The sequence below is a fragment of the Lissotriton helveticus genome, chromosome 6 (genome assembly GCF_964261635.1).
Source record: "Lissotriton helveticus chromosome 6, aLisHel1.1, whole genome shotgun sequence".
Classification (NCBI taxonomy): domain Eukaryota; kingdom Metazoa; phylum Chordata; class Amphibia; order Caudata; family Salamandridae; genus Lissotriton; species Lissotriton helveticus.
The window spans coordinates 686,381,361-686,406,763 of NC_136067.1; the positions used below are offsets into that span (position 1 = coordinate 686,381,361).

The 25,403-nt window shown below is 41.5% G+C and overlaps 1 protein-coding gene across 2 annotated transcripts in view; it reads left to right on the forward strand.

Annotated features, from left to right (window-relative positions):
- The window catches only part of CYB5R4 (cytochrome b5 reductase 4), a 1,195,924-nt gene that overhangs the window by 803,949 nt on the left and 366,572 nt on the right, over window positions 1-25,403 (forward strand). For both annotated transcript variants that reach the window (XM_078648153.1, XM_078648152.1), the window contains one exon: window positions 13,288-13,428. In XM_078648153.1, the coding sequence (XP_078504279.1) occupies window positions 13,288-13,428 (141 nt within the window). The remainder of the gene's footprint in view (window positions 1-13,287; window positions 13,429-25,403) is intronic.

Sequence of the window (25,403 nt, forward strand, 5' to 3'; positions counted from 1 at the left end):
CAGCGGCAGCGGCTGTTTCTATCCGAAAGTCTGCTGGTTTGGTATTGGATAATACGTTGATTGTGATGGTCCCACATGCAGTGTATACCTTATTGAACAGGACCAAGACACAGCACCTTACTAGTGCACGTCTGTCAGGTTATGAGTTGACGCTTTTAGCTAGCCATGTACACATCAAAAGATGTAATGTGTTGAATCCAGCTACGTTGTTGCCGATTTCTGTAGAGACAGATGCTCAAGAACAGCATGATTGTTTTCTTCGAACAGAGGAAGAAACGAAGGCTAGAATTGATTTAAAAGATACTCCTCTTGCGAATGTTGATGGTACCTTATGGGTAGATGGTTCGTGTTTCAAGCTTCCGAATGATGAGACGACTGCACATACAGTTGTTGAAACAGCACGCATAGTACAGAATTCTACGCAAGCAGCAGAGTTGATTGCATTGACACGAGCGTGTGTGTTGTCAGAGGGAAAGCGAGTGAATGTCTATACTGATAACCAGTATGCGTTTGGTGTTGCCCATAGTTTTGGGCGTTTGTGGAGAGAAAGAGGATTTCTTACTTCCCATGGCACGAAAATTCAGCATGCGCAGTTAGTGAATGAACTTGCAATTGTTAAGTGTAGTGCGCATAAGAAAGTTGTGGATGATGTGGGCCGAGGAAATGCGTTTGCGGATGAAGTTGCGAAGGAAACAGCGAAAGACATGATGAGCCGTATGTATGTTGCAGGCGCTGCAAGATGGGTTGTGGAAAGTGGAATGTGTGAAGACACAATAGAAAGTGTGAAGATGATTCAGGCTGAAGCTACGGAAAAAGAAGTGAGTGTGTGGAGAGAAACTACGGGTATGTTGGATCCGACGGGTTGGTGGGTTGAGTTGTCAGAACACCAGCGATGGTTGTTGCCGGATGCGTATGTGCTCCCAGTGGTTACTATGGCTCATGGAATGGCTCACATTAGTTCGAAGGGAATATGCAAGTTGTTGGCTCCAGTATGGCAGAATGCTGGAATTCCGAAATGTGCTGATAATGTGGTGAAGCATTGTATGATTTGTTTGAAGTATAATCCTGGCAAGGGAACTCCAACTCCAGCTGGTCATTTTGCTCCTTCGACGTATCCGTTTGAAGTGATACAGTTAGATTACATACACATGGAGAGATGTAACAATCTGAAGTATGTCCTTGTGGTTATTTGTGCCTTTTCTAGATGGATAGAGGCTTACCCCCTAAAGGATAATACTGCCTTGTCTACAGCCAAGGTTTTGCTCAAAGAGTATTTCACTAGGTATGGATTGCCGAGAATTGTATGGAGCGACAATGGGAGTGAATTTGTGGGCCAAGTCATGAAGAAAGAATGAGCTGGTTTGGGAATAAATCAGAAATTCCATTCTGCGAATCACCCCCAGTCAGCAGGACTTGTCGAGTGGTATAACGGCACTTTAAAGCTGAAATTAGCTAACATACAAGCGAGCACTGGTGTTACATGGCCGGATGCCTTGCCGTTGGCTCTTTTGTCAACAAGGACGACAGTGCATTCTCGTGTGGGACTTAGCCCATACGAAATAGTTTTTGGTCGTCCAGCGAATGTTTGGGGTGTGCCTCGTCCTAAAAAGTACAGAGACATTGAGTACCCTATGTTGTACAGCCCCATTGAGTACCCTATGTTGGTGGATTACTTACATGACTTGACTGCTAAATTACGTGTTCTCCACCAACAGGTCTATGACAGTTTGCCGACAGCTACTGCAGATCCAGACCATACGATTCAACCTGGAGAATATATTCTAATCAACAATTTCCAACGATCCAAGAATTTGGAACCGAGATGGACTGGACCGCATTTGGTGTTATTGGTCACTAGAACTGCTGTTAGAGTAGCTGGAGTAGCTGGTAAAAAAAACTGGGTGCATGCCACCCATACTAAAAAAGTTCCTTTGCCCCTACCGTATGATAATTGGGTGAGGGATGGAATAGCCGACTCAAGGGTGTGAAAGGATTCCTAGATTTGTACCTTTTAGTGATGCACATTTGACATGGACTCAGTCAGAACGCGAGGATGATAATGTTCTGCAAGCTGCTGTGCCTTTGCCTTTGAGACTCGACACGACGAATCCTGAAGTCCTTTTCCAAGAAGAAACTGTGCCTGGCAAAGAGCGCTACAATCTGAGATCGAAAAAAGATACCTAAAATGGACAAATAAAAATTGAATTTTTTTATGTAGTGAATTACACCTTGTCAGATCAAGAGACTTTTTTACTTTTTTTTTTTTCGAGTCACCATCCGGACTCAGCTGCAGGGTCGCGGTACAGCCTTAAGGGGTGAGCCGCGTATTGACACAAGGTCTGTGGTTCAGGGTCGTTAGTACGATCTTGGCGCACACTTTAGTGAAGAAGGTAATAGCCGTGAGCAGCACGTTAGAGGATGGAGTCTTTTGAGTCCGATAAGAGTGTTAAAAGAGTCGATTTTAGAGCGAAAATGTGTACATTGGTTCGTAACAAATGTTTTTTAATACTGTGTTTTCTAATGCTTTTGAATATTACGTTGGTTTGTGTGGGTTGGATTATCTATGCTTCACAACAGACGCTTACATCTACCTCCCAACCTACTCTTTCTTTTTCTACTGTTTGCCCACATGAGTTTCACACGTTGCCTGAACATGAACAGACACGAAGATTAGAATTTGTGAACAATTCGTTTATACAGATGTTGCATCAGCATCAGCTAGTTGTAAATACCACAAATTGTTGGGTGTGTTGTCTTATGCCACATACGACAGATAAGGGAATGCCATATTTGGTTTTGCCTTTTTCTCCTAATGGGTCAGTATGGGCACTCCAATCAATGTTTATCTATGCGAATGAAGCATCTCCTGTACGTTCTGTCAAAGATAATGCGAATAAGAATGCCTTGATACAGGGAATAGTATATATGGTTAGAGATATTGATGCATATAATGCTTTCCCTAAAGATGAGGTACGAGCATATGTTGGTTGGAACACGACGAGATATAGCATTAGTCTGACAGAAAAAGAGAGACAGAAAAGGTCTCCTCCTATTTGGATTGTACCCCACCGAGGTCATCTTTGTCTGCAAGGTAATGGTCAGATTCCGAGAGCTCAGCTTGGTAAGAGTGTGTGTGCTCACACCTATGTCTATACGTCCCGGACATCTCCACCGTTCGTGCCAGCTAAAAGGCACGTATTTTGTTTGTCACGACAGAGCATATACATGTTTGCCTTCCGATTTTTCAGGCACATGTTATGTGGCATTTTTGCTTCATACACTGCTGCCTTCAACTACCATAAGACAAGATATGGTAGAGGTGTTATTGATGCGAAAGATACTGTCGCACAAGAAGTTGGAGACTTCTTTAAGGGTTTTCTGCCCTTTTGGGGACCTATGGCTAATGGTAGGAATATTCGTCAGCCTACGAGAGTGGTCGAGGCCACTATAAATGAGACTGCAGGTGCCCTTAGCAATATTACAGCTGAGCTTCAAGCGGATCGCCTTATGACATTACAGAACTGCTTTGCTTTAGATATTATACTTGCAAATAGAGGTGGAGTATGTAAATTGATCGGGTCTAGTTGCTGCTTTTTCATTTCAGATAACGCCCCGACAGTGTACCAGGCCATCTTGAGGTTACATAAGTTCGCTGAGTCTATACATGTAGACGAAGGGAACTGGTCGTTGATAGGATGGCTTTGGGAACTGCTGTCCAAATGGGGATGGAAGATTTTGATGTTTGTTGGTATGGTTTTAGCGATCTTTTTCTCGTGTTGCCTATGCATCCAGTGTGGTCCCGCCATTTGTGGCCTTTGTGCTACGATCTGTGTGAGAAGACCCGTCTCGAGAGAAGCGAAGATTAATAAGATGATGTTACAGCAACACCCTGATGACCTGATGAGAATAGATATAGACCTGGATTCAGATTGACGTGAGCTTAGGTTATTGCCTACGTAATGGCAAAAGGAGGTCTGAGGTTCCGTGGTTTTCGGGAAAGGACTCCATTTTGTTTGTGTCGTCCGAAGACGCCATTTTGTGTTGCCCTCACGTAGGCCTAGGTGGTAAATGAACAAACGAAGTTGCATGGGCCTCGTTGTTCATGTAAGCATTAACAGGCCCTCTTTGACTTGCGAGTGAACTGCAAAGATGCTGACCCCGTCATCTGAAACTGACCCTTTGCGAAAGCCAGTTTTCTCGAGCTGATCGTTGTCTGAGGCTAGCAATCAATGTTCAGGATATCGTTAACTTTTAGTTGCCTTACACATATCTTATCCTACTCAATATCTGAATTGTTTCTTTCCTTACGACTTTTCATTTCATGGGTAGTGCTTTCAATTATGGGTTTGTCCGGCTTGTGGTAGTCCTAATAATTAACTTGTGGGTTGGTACGATGTAAAGTGAGCTTTTTGGAATGTAATAATGTATGTGAAATGTATTCCATTGGTCAGAATTTGCCGCAGTGGGTGTGCATTTGTAATTAATCGAAAATACCATAAAAAGAGATGTCTTGCTCTACGAAAGTTGAGCAGTCTCCTGAGTTGTACACCGTGTTGTATTGCTTGGTTTACTGTTACTAGCTGCAGCTAATAAATTTGATCTCTGACGCCACATAGAAGTATTCAGTGTCTCTGTATACCAAGACAGGTGAATCCGAAGACTTCGGGTGTGTCCCTGGCACCGCTGGGTTCTAAGAAAACCCGGATCTTCACTGGCAATTACACCCACTTGCAAGACCCTATCCTTCTCTTTTCTTACATGTAAAGCACCCATCAGTTAGGCCCAAGGTACCCCCCTGGGCAGGGTGCAGTGTATGTGAACGGTAGGTCATGCACTGGTGTGTGTGACATGACCTGATAGTGAAACACAGTGTATTCTGTGTTTCACTATTGAAAGTCTCTCTGTCCCATAAGATCGCACAGGAGATACTTTGTAACATCTTGTAAGTATGACTTTCAATTCGGAAAAAATAGAGAATTAAAGTTTAGGCTCTCTGAACTCAGAATTTAATAACACATCTTTTAGTAAGGACGTTTTTTAAATTGTGTGTTTGAAAAATGCCACTTTTAGAAAGTAGTAAAAAGAAGGAAGGCTTGGGTCCTGTTCTCCCCAGACTGGACCACCCAAATATTGAAATCACAGAAAGATGTCAAAGGAGGTTAATTTTAAATATTCGCGATAAACCTGAGACCACTAATTCTGAGGTATTTGAGCATTTATTCTGCTTAATTTTGATAATTCAAAAAGACATTCATAAATCAATTGGACATGTCTTTTAAAAGGAAACACCACATTACTAGATCACACAATTGCAACATATTTGTATGCGTGATTTAGAACCATTTGTTTTGTGAGACAATATATACAACACATACATTATTTTAAACGTTATTTGTGACAAAAATATATACAGCAAACCAATGATCACAAGACAAAAAGCGATAAATTATGTGTGCCAGCCTGAAATTAAACCAGTCCTGCATTTACACTGAAAACACAAGGCGTACAAATGTCTACTGTCCTGCCTGTGGGAGGATGGGGATGCATATTCCTTCTTAAGGGTGTTGACAACCTAGGAAAAGGAAGAAATGATTTCTATTCAGTCCCCTCGTGGCACACCCTGTTCTACCTTCCCCCACACTCAACAGCTAACGCGTTTCGAATCACCAACAATTCCGGGATTCTCTTCAGGACTAGGACTTGGTTGTGTTTTGGTTCTGAAAAAAGAAAAAGAAAAAATATGTTACTATAAATCTGATGACCCCTTGTATGACCAGAACTTAATGGCCAGCACATGTATGATAGGTACCTCAATTGTGCTGCAGACAGATGTCCATTATCTGTTCCTCACTTCATAGTATTAATCGAGGCTACAAAAAGATAGACATCAGGGCATTGTATGTACGTATAAGAAACACATCGTATTTCAAAGGATCATGGAACAGATTTCCTATCTTAAATTGTATGGGTGTGTGGAAGCTCTTGATAATAATTTAAAAACGGTCCAGGATCTAGGAATGGTAAGTGAAATTATTATCAGTACTGACTCTGCCTGCATTCCGTGCGCGCCTTAGAGTTAAACAGTGAAAAGCTGGCTCGCGCTACAATGTTACCTTGAGACTCGAGAAATGTAGTTAGAGCTCATGGGCGCGTCGCCATGAATTTCTTCTGCAATAATCCTGACTTTTTCCTGTGTGAATGGAAAACTACATGAAAGGAGGCTTCTTGATTATGTGAAACCCAAACTATTCCAACAGCAGATTGTGACTTGCCTTTCATTTCAGCCATTTGAAAGCAGTTAGAAAATCATCTCGCTCCTCTCATTCAAACCGGCAGCACTTGGTAACTGCCACTGATGCTTCCTTAAAAAACCTGGAAGCGGAACTGTGAGGTCAAAGGCCCCGTGGATTGTGGATTGTAGTCCATATTCAAACCGGGTGATATTTCAGAGTTTAGTAATTTCTGATACCTCATTCAGGCCGTGCAAGGCCGTGTTAACTTTCATAGTGCGAAATGTCTCTCTTCGTGCCAAAAGTGTCTCAGGGTCACCACCTCTCAGGTTGTTCTTTGTTATCAGAGACGATACAGTCCATGTAAAGTCATCAAATCTGTGATTCAAAGTTATAAAATGTTCGACCATGGGGGAGTCAAAATGTTATTCTTCTAACGTACGAGGTGTTGCACAATCCGATTCCGTACTTCTTGCAAAGTTTTTCCAATATAAATCTTATATCGATATACCTGTACCTCTGTTTCAAGTGTGGACAGTATGGATTGTTCTGATACAGGAATTGCTCCTCGTACTTAGCCATGTATAGGACTGCCATCTCAGGCGTGAATGGATAGCCCATGGCTACGCTTTTGACTTGGATAACAAGCAATTGCAATGTAATAGGTCTCGCATTTGTGAACATTTGAACTTTTGGCATTGTAAATGACAATGCCTTTTATTTATGTGTTTTGCAAACCTGCAAGAGGTGCGTAAACACACACTTTGTACATATAGTTGTTGCTTAGGAGAAGCTAGGCTGGCAGTAACTACACTTCTTTTACTGCCATCCTTGCTTCTCATAAGCAAGGACAATAAGTTTAAACACTATTTAAAACTGGCTGCTTCTAGGAAACTTGGCACTACAAGCAACTCAAAGTACTCAAAGTCTAACAGATGAAAGGCTGAAGTCAGCCCTGTGCAGATTCAAACCACTCTCAGCCATACTCAGCATCTGACAGATAAAATGCTGGCTCGCTTGTGCGGTTTCAAACCACTCAGCATCCGACAGATGAAATGCTGGCTCGGCTTGTGCTGTTACAAACAACATAGCATCCGACAGATGAAATGCTGGCTCTGCCTGTGCTGTTTCAAACCACTCTCAGACATATTCCGCATCTGACAGATGAAATGCTGGCTCGGCTTGTGCTGTTTCAAACCTGTCAACGGCACGTAGGGCAGAAATCTATACTATGCCGCAGGTGCATAAGCCCGCAGAACTATAGTACTGGGCAACTTGGTTTATCAGTAACCACATGTACATCATTGAAATACTATTTACAATGCTGCTAGGGGAAGGCACAGGTGATCTTCCTCACGACACGCCGGGTCACCTGCAGGAGGGGTACAAAACAAATTTCCACACAGGGCACGTCGCGTATCTCAGAAGCATGTGCACAGAACTTTAATTAGAGCATTAAACACAATAAAAGCGGGCACAAGGGTGACATCCTCTGGACTGTGTATGTATACCAGAGATCAGTCATGCATGCGCAATACTATTTACAATGCTGCTAGGGGAAGGCACAGGTGATCTTCCTCACGACACGCCGGGTCACCTGCAGGAGGGGTACAAAAGAAATTTCCACACACTCTGAGAAGTGCTGTTACTCTCCAATTAAAAGTATTACATTTCTCTTGACAAGTGGCGGTACTCTCCCTCTGAAAATAGAAAGGTGCCTGTACTCAGTACCGGACAATATCAGCCCATTTAAAGCACTGCTGATACTGCAATAGGATTGTCCCAATGTTTATCAAAGATCTTGTGTTGGCCATGAATGTTTGTTGTGTATTGTTTTAAAAGACTGTGTGTGAACATAGCAGTGCACGTCCTATACCTTAATTTTGGGGCGGACATGTCTAAGCTACACAACGCAGGTCGATTAATACTTATTCTTTCACTTTATTGCACTGCATGGACATAAATGCAGTGTGCTACTTCAGATAAAGTGTCACTCAGTGGGTCACTTACTTGGACTTGAAATGCCTCAGTCACACGTTAAAACGATGAAAACGTCACACATAAGGAAACTCAGAACTTGCCAGATATGCATTAATGCAAACATTTTAATATAAGAAACACCTTTTCCTATCCTAAAAGAGGATTTGATATTTAAATTATACAGAAGTGACTTGTGTTACGAGTCACGTATTTTAAAATGCGACAGTGCCCCAAAAGTGTTACCTCGGTGTCAACTGGGAAATACCTCTGCGACTGCTGAGGGTGTTTGGAAGCACCCCGCAAATAGCCTACCGCCTTTTGTCTTGAAAAAGTGACAGATGCCAGACTGCAGAGTGAGTAGCAATTTTAATTTAAATGAGTCTCCCTATTGTGTTCTATATACTGTAATGGGACGAGTTTCTACTTTCCATTTCGCCAATCTTCTAAAGCTGATGTGCATTGTGCCTGCTGTGCCGTTTTGTCTCTCTCTATGGAGCTCTGGTCTCTCGTCATATTCCACGAACTACAATTCCCAAACTGCTCACTGCGCATCACGCATGCGCGACAGACTGTAGCAAGATGGTGGATCCTCAGGTGTCTGTCGGTGCTGCTGGCGGTTCAGGGATGGTAAATACTATGCAGAATTTCCTGGTTTGCTAGTACAAGGTGTGTGGGGTAGCGGGGATTCTCAGCCACCGAAGAGGCACTGTAAGAGCCACCATTGTGTCTCTAGTGGTATCTGTTTACTTGATGTGTTCTTGCACCATCATTTAACTTGCCCCTGGGTCTTGATTGGCAAGGTTATGCACGCGGAAGTAATGCCTGATCCTTCGTTGTATTTTTGTGGGATTTGTCGTTGCTGGTCATGCTCTGTGTTTTATGTGGTTTAGTATCTTAAATTAATAGTAGTAACACATCTGCGACAGGACGGGCTTACCGACTGGATGACTATGGACGAGTCTATTTATTTTAAAAGCCGGCCCTCTTGAAACAAGCGCGCGCGCTCCTCGCGCTAAAGGTGGGGGGTGGGGGAGTGCAAGAGCACACAAAGCGGTTCCCTTGCGGGAGCAAGCCAGGGGCACCATGTGTTTGTAAGTTAATTACAAACATATGGTGTCAAGCTCGCTTCCGCAAGGGAATCGCCAAATGTGCACGCGTTGCCATTGAAGGCAATAGAACGCGTGCACGTTTTTGACTGAAAAGCCAAAGCATTTGCTAAAGGTCTTTTGCCTATGCAGCGCATGCGCGCTGCGTAGGCGAGACCTAAAACATTCATTGTCAAATTTGAAGAAATTCTTCTTCAGTGAGATTGATGCTAATTTCAGAATGAATTCGGTCAGAACACGATGAGGTCTAGGTCTAGATTCCAAAAATACTTCCATGGCATCAAGGCCATCTCCACCTCCACAACGCTGTGCGTCGTCATAGACTTCGTTATCCAAAGATACTGTATGTTTTGGGGTCCTCGCTACTTTGTGCCCAATGCTGCACATCTTGCGATCAGTGTCGGACTTTGGATTTATTGCGCTGTCACTACTACCTAATGGCCCCAGGTGGAGCTATTTGTTTGCTACAAGCTTTACTTTTTTAAACAAATGTTCTTAAGTCATATTTGAATGCTTGGTTGTTGGATTTTTGTTGTTTTGATCTTGTTGAGTTTAGATAAAGATGCTTTATTTTTCTTTATTGGTGTGGTGTCCATTTGTGGTGTTATCACTGTGTTACTTTGTGTTTTGAGTACAAATACTTAACACATTCCCTTTGAGTATGCCTGTCTGCTTTTGCCAAGCTACCAAAGGAGTGAGCTGAGGTCATCTAGAGTGTTTTAATCCTGCTTACCCTGACTAGAAGCAATGGTCCCTTCTTGGACAAAGGTACCTACCTCTGCCAACTAGAGAGCCCCATTTCTATTAGTGGGCTGCTTCTAGAATCTTTGAGTTTGACTCAGTAAGTGGAAACAACAAATCTCCTCTCGCACTACTTTTGAGTTCCACTTCATTTGAAGTTCATGGCTCAATTACCTTTCTTTTGTTCAATCTGAACAGACAAAACTCAACGCATCCTTCAAAACTGGTTCAGATGTCATCTGGACGATCTAATCACCCATGTCACCAAAAATTGTTTTATCTTCAACCATAGCAATGATGTATTTTTTCAGTCTCATTTTCAACAAGACCCTGTTGACCACTATCGACTGCAGATAGTCCCATAAAAAGTCTGCTTTAATATTCTTTCCCTTACAATGAACTGTACATTCAAACTAAATTATAGACATTTGGTTGACTGTCTCGCTAATCTGGTAGTAGATTTCTTGAGTGTATCACCACAAAGAATATCCACTAGCAGTTTATTGTCTGTTTTCAAGCAAATGATTTGTCCCCATCAATAAGATTTGAATTTCTATACTCCCCGCACACATGAAAGTAACCCCATCTCTATTGTAGAGTAGTGTGTTTCTACTTCCTTTAGCCCTCCAATTAAGAAAGTACCAGTGCCAAATGCATTCACATCCCTAGTTATAGTCGTATCATAACCTTCTACATATGGTTACAGGTGCTGACAACATATTCACTTTAATCTTGCCAAATATTCATGGCACATAGAAGACCAAATAGGCTCACTGTTCCTCTTCAGTAGATTCCTATAAAACTCAGTTAAGTCCGAATTTTATATGAATGAATTTTAAATAAAATGAATGACCACAGCTAGTCTCTATTTTCAGGACAGGGAGCTCTCATGAAGCATCCACAAAGCCAGTATTATTCAACTGAATTAACACAAAATATGCATTTCTATCTTCTTAGAGGTACTTCATAGCCTTACAACATGCTCAGACTTTGTTTTGAAAAACACAAAACTGTTGTCTTGAAAAACTACATTAGTCATACCCTCAGAATGTTTGCCTTTACCTTCTGAAAGACGGAGCTTACTGACACCAAACCAAATGGCACGCAGCAGACTTAGAAACTACCATAAGGTGTGGCAAATACAGTGAAATGACGGGAATCCTTCTCTAATGCTTATCATTTGCCATCTGCAGATCCAACTTAGAAAACCATTTGGGTTGTCATATAGCATTAATTTAATCTGCTATGCAAGGTAATGGGAAGTTTTCAACCCATATTGACTAATAGACTCCATGTAGGTCATTGCAGAGATGTAACTCTCCTGATCATATTCTAGCCACCACAACAGGTGATAACCAGAGTGTGGCATCCACTGATTTAGTTATGCCTCCATTCTGCATATCCCTAATGATTTTGGATAGATCATATCTTTCACTATCTGGCACATTACAAAGTCTGTGCTTTAGCAGAATGCATCCCTCCTTTACCTTGATAGTAAGATTGAAAATATTTACCTACCCTACTTTGAAGCAAAAAACGGAGTCAAATTTCTGTAACCAAGAAAGATCCGAACATTTATGTCAGTGATACAAAATGTTTAGTGCCTGATCTAATTATCATTCCAAAATCCACTTGGTGCCTATGACACTAATGCCTTGGTGAGCTACGTAGACCGTGCCTTTATTTGCTTTTCTTTAAACCCAATATCAGACCATAGGTAACATGGGAGGTCAATTTCACTGCTCTCAAAAGTGGTGGTAACAACATCAGGTGGTAAAAGCATCCAAAAACTGTCTGTATTAATCACTCAAAATAATAATGATTGTTGATTCTGAATCAACTGATACCTCACTGTTGTGCACACTGCTTAACTCTACTACTTCAACAGAAAATCTCAGCTCACTCAATTTATCACCTAAATTCTCCATTTCAGCTGAGCTTATTGGTCACTGACTCTGTTTACACTAACCTATTTTCCGTTTCTTCATACTTTTCCAAAACGGCTAACTTTTCACATCTCCACCATTCTTGTCAAAGTTCAAGACACCCATTAAAGTTGGGCATCTGGGTATTAGAACAACATTTAAAGCAACTGTTCCAATGAAGAGGCCATGTGTTTGGTTGTTCTGGGTGTAACTGCTACAGCCTTGTGATTCTTTCACTGCTATAAATGTAGCTGCTTGTGAGAATGTATGTGCTTTCCCAAGAAGTTTAGCATCTTGTTCAGAGCCCTCTGTGCTCTTGGGACTGTCAACCACTTCAACTCATCTGGATGTTTTTTTTGTAGCATCTAAAAACCAGTTTATTGAGTATTAATTGTGAATTGAAATTTTCAAAATCACAATAAGTTGCTAACACTTTCAATGATGTTGTGTATGAGTTATAGATTTGTGTGGACACTAAACAACTAGTCTATAGATGTCTGCCCATCCTTATTAGGGTGTTCTGATGTCTATGTACTCTCAGGTCCACAATATAAGAAGAGTGGAAAAGGGCGTGTTATTTTCCACAACTGGTAAATATCATTATCCCAGGATGGGTGAACTATTTACCAATATGTTAAGTTTTCAGAAGGAAAATGAGCCTTAACATACAGAATGGGTTTTACAACACTAAATTCTGTATGGTTAGCCTTTTTCCAGGCCTTAGCACCTTATGCATTTTCATAGGTTTGTCCTGCCAGAAACAATCTGTTGGAATTATGACGGTGTGATAATTGTCACCCAACTAATAATTTCGCTGCCTGTGCAAATTCCTGTTTATACATTAATCTGTATTTTTTAATGAGGGGCTAAATAGGGTAGATGGGACATCCAACACTTTTGAGGGGATGCCCCACATCGACCAAACTCCAAATCATGTTGTTTTCCAGCAAGTTCTGAACAGTCCACCACTCACTCATACACACCTTCACGTACAGTTGTAGCTCTTTGAGAATCACATTATCATTGCTCGTGTTGGACCACACATGAATAGTAGTCACAAAAAATGTAATTTATGACATTGCTCTTTATTTCACCTTTTGGCAGATTAAATGTGCTCTCTCTGGGTGTGAAACGCCTTGCTTAAATGAGGCATGCTATTTTTAAAAATTCTGTTCCCCTATTTTCATGTTAGTATTACTTACTGTAGAGATAGTTTTATGATGATACTGAGTAGTCCAGGGTATGAAATTGTACAAAAGAAGTTACTTCACCATTTGTCACTACTCTTTTTATGTTTTTTGATAGGCTTGTTCTACAGAAAATGCAAACTGATTTCCAAAACCAGTGTGAACTACAATACCAAACTTTTCTGCTTGCTGCTTCCAGAGGGAGTATTTCTTCAGGTGCCTATTGGACAACATGTTTACCTCAAGGATTCCATTGCAGGTACAAATCATAAATGCATCTTGCTTTGTTCTCCGATTATGTCTGGCACAAAATGTCGAAGTAGCTCGATTTTACACCATGCTTTGTTTCAACTCCTTCACTCTTTCTAATTCTTCCCACTTTCACACTGCCAGCAGTGACATGGAATTACATATCCCCAAAAATATCAGCTAAAAAAAATAACCGAAAAATTTGGGAGAAAAAAATCATGTGCAAATATATTGGGAATATAACAGGTGGGTATACGTGGTTAGGCACGTGTTAATATAAAGGTACATGTGTATAAATATATAAAAACAGGAAAGGGAATAGAAAATAAAGTGTGCCTTGGGGGTTACTTTGCCCTCCCGGAAAAGCTCAAGGGAATGTAAAATGAAGTGAATGAGGGTAAAGGGGTACATTGCCCTCCCTCACCAAGTAAAAATGAAAAAATTAGACAAAGCAATGCTACTATAAACTGGTTAAAAAACAAACTAATATAAAATATTGCATTGAAACAAAATGTTAATGTAATATTTTTGACAGCTAAAATAAATATTAGGAACGAGAAATTAATATCCTTAGATTAATGACACAGTACATAATGGATCCAAAATATTAACCTGAACCCTTTTCGCTGACTGCACCCCCTCTCTTGTACATCATTTCATCAGAATTAGAAACATTACCTTTGTTGACCCTAACTTAATAATAGTGAATTACTAATTCCTAAACAATCAATGATCACCACTTTTAGCCATAAAAAACAAAGGTATTCGGGAGCTTAATGAAGATTCCTCGTAAAAAATAAAACCCATAACTATTTGTACCTTGTATTAGTGGGGCTAAAATCAGTTTAGGTGAAGCAAAGAGCCGATATAAAGAAAAGCTGCCAGAGGAAACACATACATGTTGAACATATAAGTATAACATGTATTTGTTTAAAATAGAACAGCGAGCTTAGTGCAGCATTTTCCTGGCCTCCGTCACATCAAAGGAGTTTCACATCTTTTCTGTGACACCAGAATGCCATATATAAATAAATGACCCTAAAGGAATCAGTTAAATTCCTTCCCTGTTATTATGATAACCAGTAATAATGTAACTGTTACAATGAATGGCTTACCTATATTACCCAGGAAAACATGGAAGAATTGTATGATTCATACCTCATTGGTATCGGAGGAGAAATATTTTCAGTTGCTAGGAAACAAATAATACTCCTACATAACCTAGATGTTGAAGGGAGGAATGCATATGAAAGTTTAGATGCAAAACCAGTTGGGAATGCAGAAGCGGATCAAGTTGATTTTTATGAAATGAGTCTTTTAATGGTAGAAAATCATTTCAGCCAAAGATAAATGTGGTTTTTGAAAGACAAATTCTGTGACAGAACTCAGGGTAAATTTGAAATGGTGGGGACATTCATAGCTTTATTAACAATCGTAGCAAGAACATGTGAGATTGGCGATCTACCTGATTCCTTAATAAGATATCAACTAGTCAGGTGTAGGTAAAACCAGAAAGTACAGGAAAAATGGTTGCTTAAGAATCCTGATTTAAAAAAAGGCAGAAGGTATTGTAGAAGGAATGGAAAGCACTACGAGTTGGTTAATGGACTAAGGAATTCCATAGGAGAAGAATGAGTTTTAATAAAGAGTCAAAGGTGTGTTGTATGCAGAGAGGTGGTGGACAACAAAACTGGAATGGATTACAGCATCAGGAAATATGGGAAAGTCAAATGTCACAAATGTAGTGGTGAGGGACAGTCACAATCTAATAATGATAGTAGTACTTTATTTGTTAGTAAAGATAGCAAGAAAGGTAAGAGTAAATGCTACAGGTTCAGAAGTGAAGGTCATTTCAGTCCAGGTTCTTTTGCCAGAAGCGAAATTTGTAAAACAATTGGGAAAAAGGGTCATTATGCGAGAGTGTGCAAAGGAGGATGAATACCAAGTGTGGGAGTAACTGATAATGAGAAAATAATTGTTTTCAGTGTGAAAAAGGGTGCTGTAGTTGCTGAGGATCCCATTTGTATGCTTGAATGTTGTATACTTGTAGGGGGTGGAGAAATAGAGGCAGTAGTGGATTCATGATCACTATATACAATGATTGTTGATAAGAATTGGGATAAACATTTTGGTAATGACAACATTGAATTGTTTACTCCCGATATTAATCCTGTAGATTGGGGAGGAGCAAAAATCGTTGTCTTCAATCAATCATCAATCAATCAGGGGTTTGTTAAAGCGCGACTACTCACCCGTAAGGGTCTCAAGGCGCTAGGGGTGGGGGGGTGCAGGTTCCATTCCATCAAGGAGGGGGTCTGTCGAAGAGCCTGCTTTTGAGGTTTCTTGCGAAGATGGGGAGCGATGTTGTCTGTCTGAGGTGGAGCGGAAGGGCGTTCCATGCTTTGGCAGCGAGGAAGGAGAAGGAGCGGCCTCCCGATCTGTCTTGGAGTATACTAAACTTAAGATTCAATTCTAAGACAGAGAGACTGTTCAGAAGTGTTATGTCACGAAACATATGCACAATCTGTTGGGTTGTCTGCATCAAAGTGACATGGGAAAGACATTGGAAATTAACTAGGCATATTAAAATGTTTTGAGCTTAAAATAATATCAAAGAATGCTACATCTATGCTCAAACTAATAACAGTGCCAAATTGGATGCTAGGCCCACTTGAAGAAGGACTGCAAAAGATTTTTAAACTTGGAGTGATAGAAGAAATTGAGTCCTCTGAGTGGCTAGATACAGTGGTGTTGGCACACAAGGATGGTAACACCATTGTTAGGATGCAGGTAGACCTACTTGACCTAAATAAACACATCTGGGTAGACATTTCAGAGACACTTTCAACACTTAACGGGGGCAAAAATTGTTTCACGTTATTGATTTTTCCTCCGCATATCATCATGTGCTGAATCCTGGCATCTCACTTCAATTATTACACTTCTGGAGAGCAAATAACTTCAGTCTGCATGCCTTTTGGTTTGGCATCCACGGCTGCCTGTTTTCAGAGGGTGATGAAGAAAATGCTTGTAGGTATTTCAAATTCTTCCAAGAGGATATTCTATCATAATCATTTTTTGTTATCAGGGAAAAATTGTGTTGAACATGGCAGAATCTTAACACAAACTTTAAGTAAACTATAAGATGCAGGATTAACTCTCAAGAATGAAAAATTTTAATTTGTGGTGGCCTGTGTTACTTACCTTGGCTATATAATATCTGGAGAGGGTTTAAGTTGCAAACTAGTGTTGACTAGAAGCATTGTGAAATCATCTAGGCCGAAGGAGCATGATCAAGTATGATCATTTGTAGGTCTTGCTGAATTTTTCTCAAAATTCATACCTAACTTTGCTTATATACCATCCTCATCGCCAGTGTTACAATGAGAGGCTCAGGACTTCAGGATATTTCCAAGTATATTTAATATAAGCGGAGTACAACTCCAGAACCACCAATGTTACAGCAAGCCAGCAAAGACACAAATCACATGAATAGAATACCCCAATCCCCAAATTCACTTTGACATCCATATGTTACAAGTTCTAACATAACAAGCAGAACAATCATAACAGTAACCTTAAACAAAGCAGCCTTTGTCCATGCACAAACCAATGTTTACATGTGAAATGCCTGTTTTTAGGGTTTGCTTGACAGTGCATTTGTCTGCACACAAATGGGCCCCAATATCAAGTCAGGCAGAGCAGAATTACCATACGGAATTATGCTTCACTCGATCACAGCAGGTCAGGTTGTCCTGCACCTCGATTTTCTGGATGCAGGAAAACTGTACCCTATTTTATTTGCTTGTAATTCCCACTTGTAAAATCACATGTGGATTTGGCTTTAACAGCACCTAAGGCTCTTCCCCCGGTTCTTGAGCAAAGTGTTCTTTGGCAAGGGGGAAGCAATGCTGCCTCCCACCAAATATACTCTTCCCTTTTCCTTCTGTACCCTCCCATACACCTGTCTCCATTCCTACCTTACACAAAGCCATTTATCAGTGCAGGTATTGAATGGTAGCGTTAAACCCCTTGGTATAGGGAGGGCTGCGTGGAGTTCCTTACTGTAATTAAATGTCCACTTAGTTATTTTCCATTCCGAGGAGTCAAATTCATAATAAGCAGAATTCTTTGCAAAGATACTTACCAGTAGTGGTAATTTCAGCCATATCATACTCAGGTCCTTAGTGAACTTTGGCCCAGAGGTGTATTACTTTATCACTTTTTGCTGCCGTGTGCCATTTTCTATTCCTGTAAGTTCTTGCATTGGAAATGCAAGTGTGAATATTTGATGAAAAGTACACTCGGGCTAGCTTTCGAGCTTGGCAGATGGGCTTTTTCCTCACAAATGTAACAGTTATCCCATCTGTATTATTACAAGTGCCATTGGATATAGTTCACTTGAAATGAGGCAGACTGGATATCATCACATGTAGGCCACGGTAACCCATTCTTCAAACTCTAAATCAAGCCCCCAATCACCATGGTGTTTGTCACATTCCATGCTTTAACGCTTAAAAATGTTGTATACAGAAAAAACCCTTTTTCTATTTTGTTCTTCCAGCATTGTCAAGGTTAATAGTGCAAGCTTAAGTGTGATAAACAAAAGGAGTATGTACATACAGCAATCACTAGAGATGAATAAGACGAGACATTGAGCTAGATGTTTTCCCAAAAAGTAGTGTCCGATTATTGTTAATGATGGTCATACATATATTTGTCTATATATCGTAGGACTGGAAGTTACCGCAGAAAATGATCCTTCTCTCTAATATATGGGTCTCATTTTTTTATCTCATTGTGGAGTTTTCTGCATTTCATGGAATTCTCAGCATGTTGCTAGGTTAGAATGTTATTCTTTGTTAGTTACTGGATTTTCTTATAAGCTGTGAAGCTGAGCTGGAGGTACCTGCTGTTGCTCTTCAATAAAGATACCCTCTCTTCACTATTTGCGTGGAAAGTGGATCTTTACACTCAGTCAGTCAGTCAGAATATCTTTATTCGACTTATTACAAGTCATACAAAGAAACAAAACGATAAAACACTGAGAAGGGATATATACATAAATGACCCTTCGATGAACTAAAAACATCAATCTAAATACATATTATAAAAACTATATACAAGAATAAATAGAAAATACATTTTACAATTCATATCAAAGAAAAACATAGCAACTTTAAAAAGTTTTTTAAGGCGAAATTTGTCCCCCCATTTTTACCCTCGCAGCGGCCACTAGGAAGTTAGCAATACAAAAAGTTGTACGGGGATTTGTCAGGAGTTGTAAATAAAGCAACGCCGGACGCACCTGAGTAAAGCCCGCTTCTTTCAGAATAGGGAGCAAATATTTTTTTCTCTGCTCATGATATAGGCTACAAAACATAATAAAATGCATTGTGTCCTGCACAGAAAAATGGTCACAACTGCATGGGGGGGCTAGGTCTGGCTTCTGCCAAGACGTAAAAGAGCCTAAATAAAAATGTAACAGGTTAAACCTAAATTTAGTTAGTAAAAACCTGTGGTAAGGGACTGTAACAAAAATAAGATAAGGTGCAAGGGAGGGTACGCTCACCAGAAGGTTGTGAGCCCTAACTGCTGGCTTCTGCATTTCAGTTTCCTCTCGGCGCATTTCCTTCATATCCCTGAATGACTTTTTTATAAGGTCTATGTCCAGAGCTCTAATTTTATCTGGGCTTAAAAAGAGTTCTGGACGGCCCAAGTCAGTGAATGATTTAATCAGGTAGGCCAGCCATGGGATACTACTATGTTTGTCAAGTAATAAGACATCCTTCAATATTATGTGGTTCAAAGGAAGATCTTCATTCAACCACATTTTCAGCCACAGGGTTAAGGGTGCTAAGCTCAATGAGTCTGACAGGTAGGATAAACCCACCTCTTTATGTATGGAATAAGTCGGAGTTGACTGGGGGATAGAGAGAAGAGATCTTATGAATCTATTTTCTGCCCTTTGAATGGGGTCAAGATTTACATACCCCCACAAAGGGGATCCATATAGTGCAATAGCAACAGGCTTGCACTTATAGATTTTTAAGAGGGCTTCCATGGGCCTGGCTCCCAGCTTACCAGCAAAGCCCAAGAGAGCTGAGGAAGATCTAATAACCGCCAGCCTCTTTGCTCTAATCTGTGGCCCCCATGTTCCATTCTGGTCAAACAATACACCCAAGTAGGGAAATGTGGTTACCTTGGCCACCGGGGCCCCTCTGCAGAAAAATGATGTATGTCTTTTTTTAAAACGCTCACGGCCCATGACCATAGTATGTGATTTGGAAACATTGACCCTAAGGTCCAGGTTCTCCATGAAGGAGCCAAAAGCGTCCAAGAGGCGCTGTAGACCTACACCAGTGCGGGCAATCAGTACAGCGTCATCCGCGTACAGGAGTGCCGGGATATGGGCATCTCCTGCACGTGGCACATCCGCGTCCTGGTCTCGCAAGTAATCCCCCAGGCCATTAATATAGATGGTAAAAAGCATGGGGGCTAAGATGCAGCCTTGCCGAACCCCTTTTAGAGATTTAAAAAGTGGGGTGCATCTGCCATTGTTTGACACTCGGACAGCTGCGAAAAGCTCCTGATGCATAGTGGCCATGAACGTTACCAAAGCTTCATCAATACCCATCTCCAAAAGAATTGACCAAAGTTTTGCCCTATTAACGAGGTCAAAGGCCGAGGAGAGGTCCATAAATGCCAAAAACACAGAACCCTCCTTGGCCACCGTATACTTAGAGATGAGTAAATGCAGATTAATACATTGTTCGATGGTCCCTTTTCTCTCCCTAAAACCATATTGCAGGTCAGACAATCCACCACAGCCCTCGACATTCTCCCTCAATCTAGATAAAAGGACTCTGCCAAGAATTTTTATCGTTGAGTCCAAGAGGGATATGGGCCTATAGAACGCGGGGTCGTCCCGCTGACCTTTGTTTTTAAAAATGGGGACGATGGTGGATCTGTCCCACGAGGCGGGAGCTGGATTACCGTTAACTGCATTAAACACATTAGACATAACCTCAGCCCACAATTTAGGAGAGTACATAAAAAAGTCAGCAGGGACTCCATCAGGGCCAGGTGCCTTGTGTTTGGTGGTTGCCAAGAGAGCTTTCTCCACTTCTTGGGGATTAAAGATGATGGGATGAACAACCACATTGGGTAATGGGCCATTTTTACCACAGTCTTCATCACCCCCATAAACATTTTTGAAGAAAGACAACCATTGCTCATCTGTGATCACGCAGTCCAAAGGTGCATTGCTGTCATCAGTGAATATGGGCTGTTTGATAATCTCCCAAAATTTCCTGCTATCCTTCAGCACTGCCGCTGAGAGAAGATTATCCCATGTTTCGCTTTTAATGGTGTCTTTACGATTCTTAATGGCTGACTTATAGTTTTTCCTTAAACTCGAGATTACATCTTTATCCCTTGGGGCATTTTTTAAGGCTGCTAGCAGTTCTCTATGGGCTTTCGAGCATGCCGAATCGAACCATCGCTTATGTCCTTGTACTCCCTGGGTTGGTTTCGCTAAAAGATCCTTGGAAACCTGATTACAGATTGCCTCATAGGCTGCTACTATGTGTGTTCCTTGTGTGCCCGGATTTTGACAAAGCTCCACATAGTCTTTAATTTTGGGGAAGCAATTTTCATAAAAATTTTCCGGAATCACTTTTGCCCACTTCACTCGTCGATCTTGATCAGTGGTCCTCAGGGGATGTGCCGGTTTTGCTGTCATTGGTGGCGCCCCCGTCTGGGCACCCCAGGCCACTTCGAGTAAAACTGGGTTATGGTCACTATAGTGTGTTGCAACTGTGCAATAAGCCATGGTCAGATTTAAGATCCCTGGTGTGACAAAGATGTAATCAATCACTGTGCCATTTTGGGCACCGGTAAAAGTTGGCAATCTCAGGCCGCAATCAGGTTCATACAAGTCATAATTAGCCAACTAAGGCTATCCACTGATTCCTGTAAGATCATTAGTTGGAATGTAGCAGGCTTAGCTGCAAAACGTCAGGATAATGCCTGGCTGAGCTTTGTCACTAAGCATCATATCATCGCCTTGCAAGAAACATGGGACACATCCAACAATCTTTAGTGGGATGGGTTCACTTGCTTTACCAAACCCGCAGTGGCTAGCAGGGCGGGCAGAGCAAAAGGTGGATTGGTGATTTTGTTCGCATTAGACTTAGTGGGAAGCTACAGGCAGATCAGTACTGATTCTGACAATATCCTAATGGTTGAAAGGGTGATTAATAAAACACGTAGGATTTTATATGTAAATTTCTACAACTCAGGGAATAGTGTTTACAGTGGTCGCAATATCTCCAGTTTGGACAATATTTTAAATTCAGCAGCACAGAATATCGAGTTAGCTTTTGAGTTTATTTTATTAGGCGATTTTAACATTCACTTATGTAATTTAGCATGTAAGGGAAGAAGTACAAATGAGTTTGATGATGTGGCCTTACAGGGACCTCATTTTGAACATTCTGCAGAGGGCCAGGAGCTTGAAGATCTTTACACTCACCTTCATCTATGTAAGGTAGAGCATAGAAATATGGCTACATTTGGGAGGCACAGCAAGATGCACAAATATGGGCATATGTAGAATTGCTAGGCCAGAGAGGGTAGGGAGAGAAAAATTAGATGTTTTTTTTGCATGTACAAGATGCACACATAGGCCCACACCAGGCAGTGCAGCCCAGAGAGCTGGAAGTCTATCAGCAAATCACTCTCATTTGCATGTCTTTTTACATGTATTGTAGTAAAACATGTATTTATCGCTTATTACCTCAATATGGTGTGGTGAAGCGTTTGCCTACCTGGGGTGCACACTACACCACTAAGGGTGTATGAATGGAAGTGTGCAGTCTTGGTTCTGATCCTGTGTGGAAAGTGTTTCCATGCTGTGCGTGAGGACCACCAATGTGTGGTTATCATGTTATGACACATAATTAGCAGTGTGATGTATGAAGAAGTGTGAGAGACCGGTGTGCAGCTTTTGGTTAGCAGTAACCTCAAGGGTTTTAGCAGAAGTCCTTTTATGGCATTTCTTATGTTGATAGTCCACTTAACTAGTTACTGAACTTGGTTGTTCATTCAGATACATTTTGATTAAAGTTTATGGTCCTGAGTAGGATTAGGTCAAAGGGAGATATGGTGAAGAGATCTGCTGGGATGGAGTTTGTTAATATCATCCCATAGCTAATTATCAATGTGAAATGTTAAGTAGCAGCTTTAGTATGCAGTTAGTCTGGACCTGCAGTAGTGAACTAAATTAAAGACCTCCATTGGTAAAGCTTGCTCTGCGTGCATTGTTAAGGTCAATTTGCCTTCTCATTGTCCTGAGAGCTGATCCCACTGATCCTCCAGGCATAGTTGCAGAGCACTCATGTTCAGACGTGCATGTGGTACTAGGAGGATGCAGGATGCCATTGATTCTAAGAAAGACGTTATTTGCCTCGTTTTAGATGGCCTGTTTTCTTCTGGTTGCAATATTTCTGAACGATAGATAAACGTCTCTCTGTGCAGTAGAGGCAAGGGGCATTAACATATGAGAAGGTGTAACAAATACACTGCCAGCAGAAACAAAGAGTTATGATCCTACCAATGAAGCAGTAGGGTTTGTACACTCTAGGCTAGAAGTCTGCCCTTGTCTAGCTAATGTTTATAGTTTCAGTAAAAGAGACAGATACATCTAAGAATGTTATAGTTGACTTCATAGTTATTTGAACTGTCACCAGGAATACTTTGGTAGCTTAAGACAGGGAGAATAAATATCTGCTCCAGCTGGGTATTAGACCTGGCACCTTGGTGTGGGTCTCCCTTCCATTTTTTTGCTGTTGCCACTTGTGTTTTTGTTGGTGTTAGATGCTTTGGGCACTGTGCCACTGCTGTCCAGTGCCATAGTGCAAGTGCTCCCTATTGTAAATTGATGCATGGATTAGTGACTCCATGATTGGCTGATTTGGTTTACTTGTCAGACCCTAGTACAGTGCACTGAGTGTGCCCTGGGCTTGTAAATCCAAATGCTGCTGGTGGGCTTGCAGCACTTGTTGTGCCACCCACAGAAGCAGCCTGTAAAAGTGTGTCTCAGGTCTGCCCTTGCAAGCCTGTGTGCAGTCTGGTACTGCCATGCTGACTGAGCAAGTGCACCCACTTGCCAGTCCCTAAACCTTCCCTTTTCTTCATATCAGACACCCCTATGGTAGGCTCAAGGACAGGGTGCATTGTAAGTATAAGGTAGGAAAAGCCCTGATGTGTGTGGCATGTCCTAATAGTGAATTAGAGCCATTTTCGTTTTTCAGTATTGCAAGGCTACCTTTTCCCCATAAGCCAGAATGGGCAGTTTGATTTTTACATCTCATAATCCTAACTGACTCAGGGAACTAGGTAGACATTTGAGTTTAGTATGCCTGAACTCAGAATGATAAAATACATCTTTTAGTGAATTTGATTTTAACATTCTGTGTTTGAAAATACCACTTTTAGAAAGTAGGTATTTTCTTGTCTAACTATCAAAGCCTGCCTCTGCTAGGTGGTGTATTCCTTGTCTGGAGTTTGAGTGACAGGGGCCGCTTCCCAACACGAAGTGCCTCGCATCACCGGGGAAGAAGGTCAGCGCATCGCTGCATCACCGGGAAGCATGTCGCAGAAGAATCGTTGAGTCAACACAGGGCCACCGAAGCACCTCACATCGCCTGGGGAGAGGATTGACATTGCAGCAGACGCCGCTGCATCACTGGGAAGCGTGTCTCAGGGCCTGTCACGGCTCATCGCCCGAGACGAGGATTGACGTCACATCAGACGACACCGCATCTCCAGGAAGCATGTCGCAGGGCCTGTCACGGCTCATCGCCGGAGAAGAGGATCGACGTTGCAGCAGACGCCGCCACATCACCGGGAAGAGTGTTGCAGGGCCTGTCACGGGTCGCATCATTGTGGAAGCAACTCGCATCGCCAGGGGAGAGGATCGACGTTGCTGCAGACACTGCCGCATCACTGGGACGCGTGTCGCAGGGCCTGTCGTGGCTCGCATCGTGTGAAGCATCTCGCATCGACGTCGCAGTAGCAAGAAGAAAGCGCCATCTTTGTTTCTTTCCACCAGATCTTCAACGTATCACCGTCCTTGCAACACTTTTGTTGTCTTGCGTTACGCTTCTTAAGGTACATTGACCTCAAATTTGCCATCTTAAGAGAATTAAGCTAATTCTACCATTTTAAGTATAGGATTGTGGATTTTTGTCGTTTAGGGTCTTGTGTTAAATCTATAGAAAAGATACTTATTTTTAATATACAACTTGTTAGGTGTCGTCTGTAGTGTTGTCACTTGATTACTGTATGTGATCACAAATGCTTTACACCCTGCCTCTGAGATAAGCCTGGCTGCTTGTGTCAAGCTACCAATGGGATGAGCAGGGGTTATTTTAGGAGTGTACCCCCTTTCACTGACTAGAGGCAAGGGCCCCTATTTGTCACAAGTACCTACCTGTGCCAACTAGAGACCACCAAATCTAACACAAGTCTTCGAGGATGAGCAGAAGAAAAGACTAAACTGGGTATACGTGTTAATTCACTTTGAAAATCCTCAATAATCTATGCTGGCATGTATCTTGGTATATTACCATCATCATAGAGAGGCTCTTCTTTACAGTGTTCATGCACCTAAGTGCCATTTGGGCAGGCAGAAGTGTCATCTTTGCTGCAGATGACAGATCCTGATTCAATACGTAAAATTTATGGGTATTGATATCACAACTGTAGAAAACCTGCAAAGTGGGCATTATTTCTCATTTCCTCTGTGGGAGTTAGAGGCGGTAACATAGGCTTTCCTAATAAGTGTCTCCTGAGGTTTTCAGAATTTCTAAGAGGCGCTCCTCAAAGTATAAATTTGATGTACTCACTAGCATTTGCACAGCATTACACAACCCACAGAGTGAGCACTGTGGGCTATGTACAATCACACGATTAGACCGG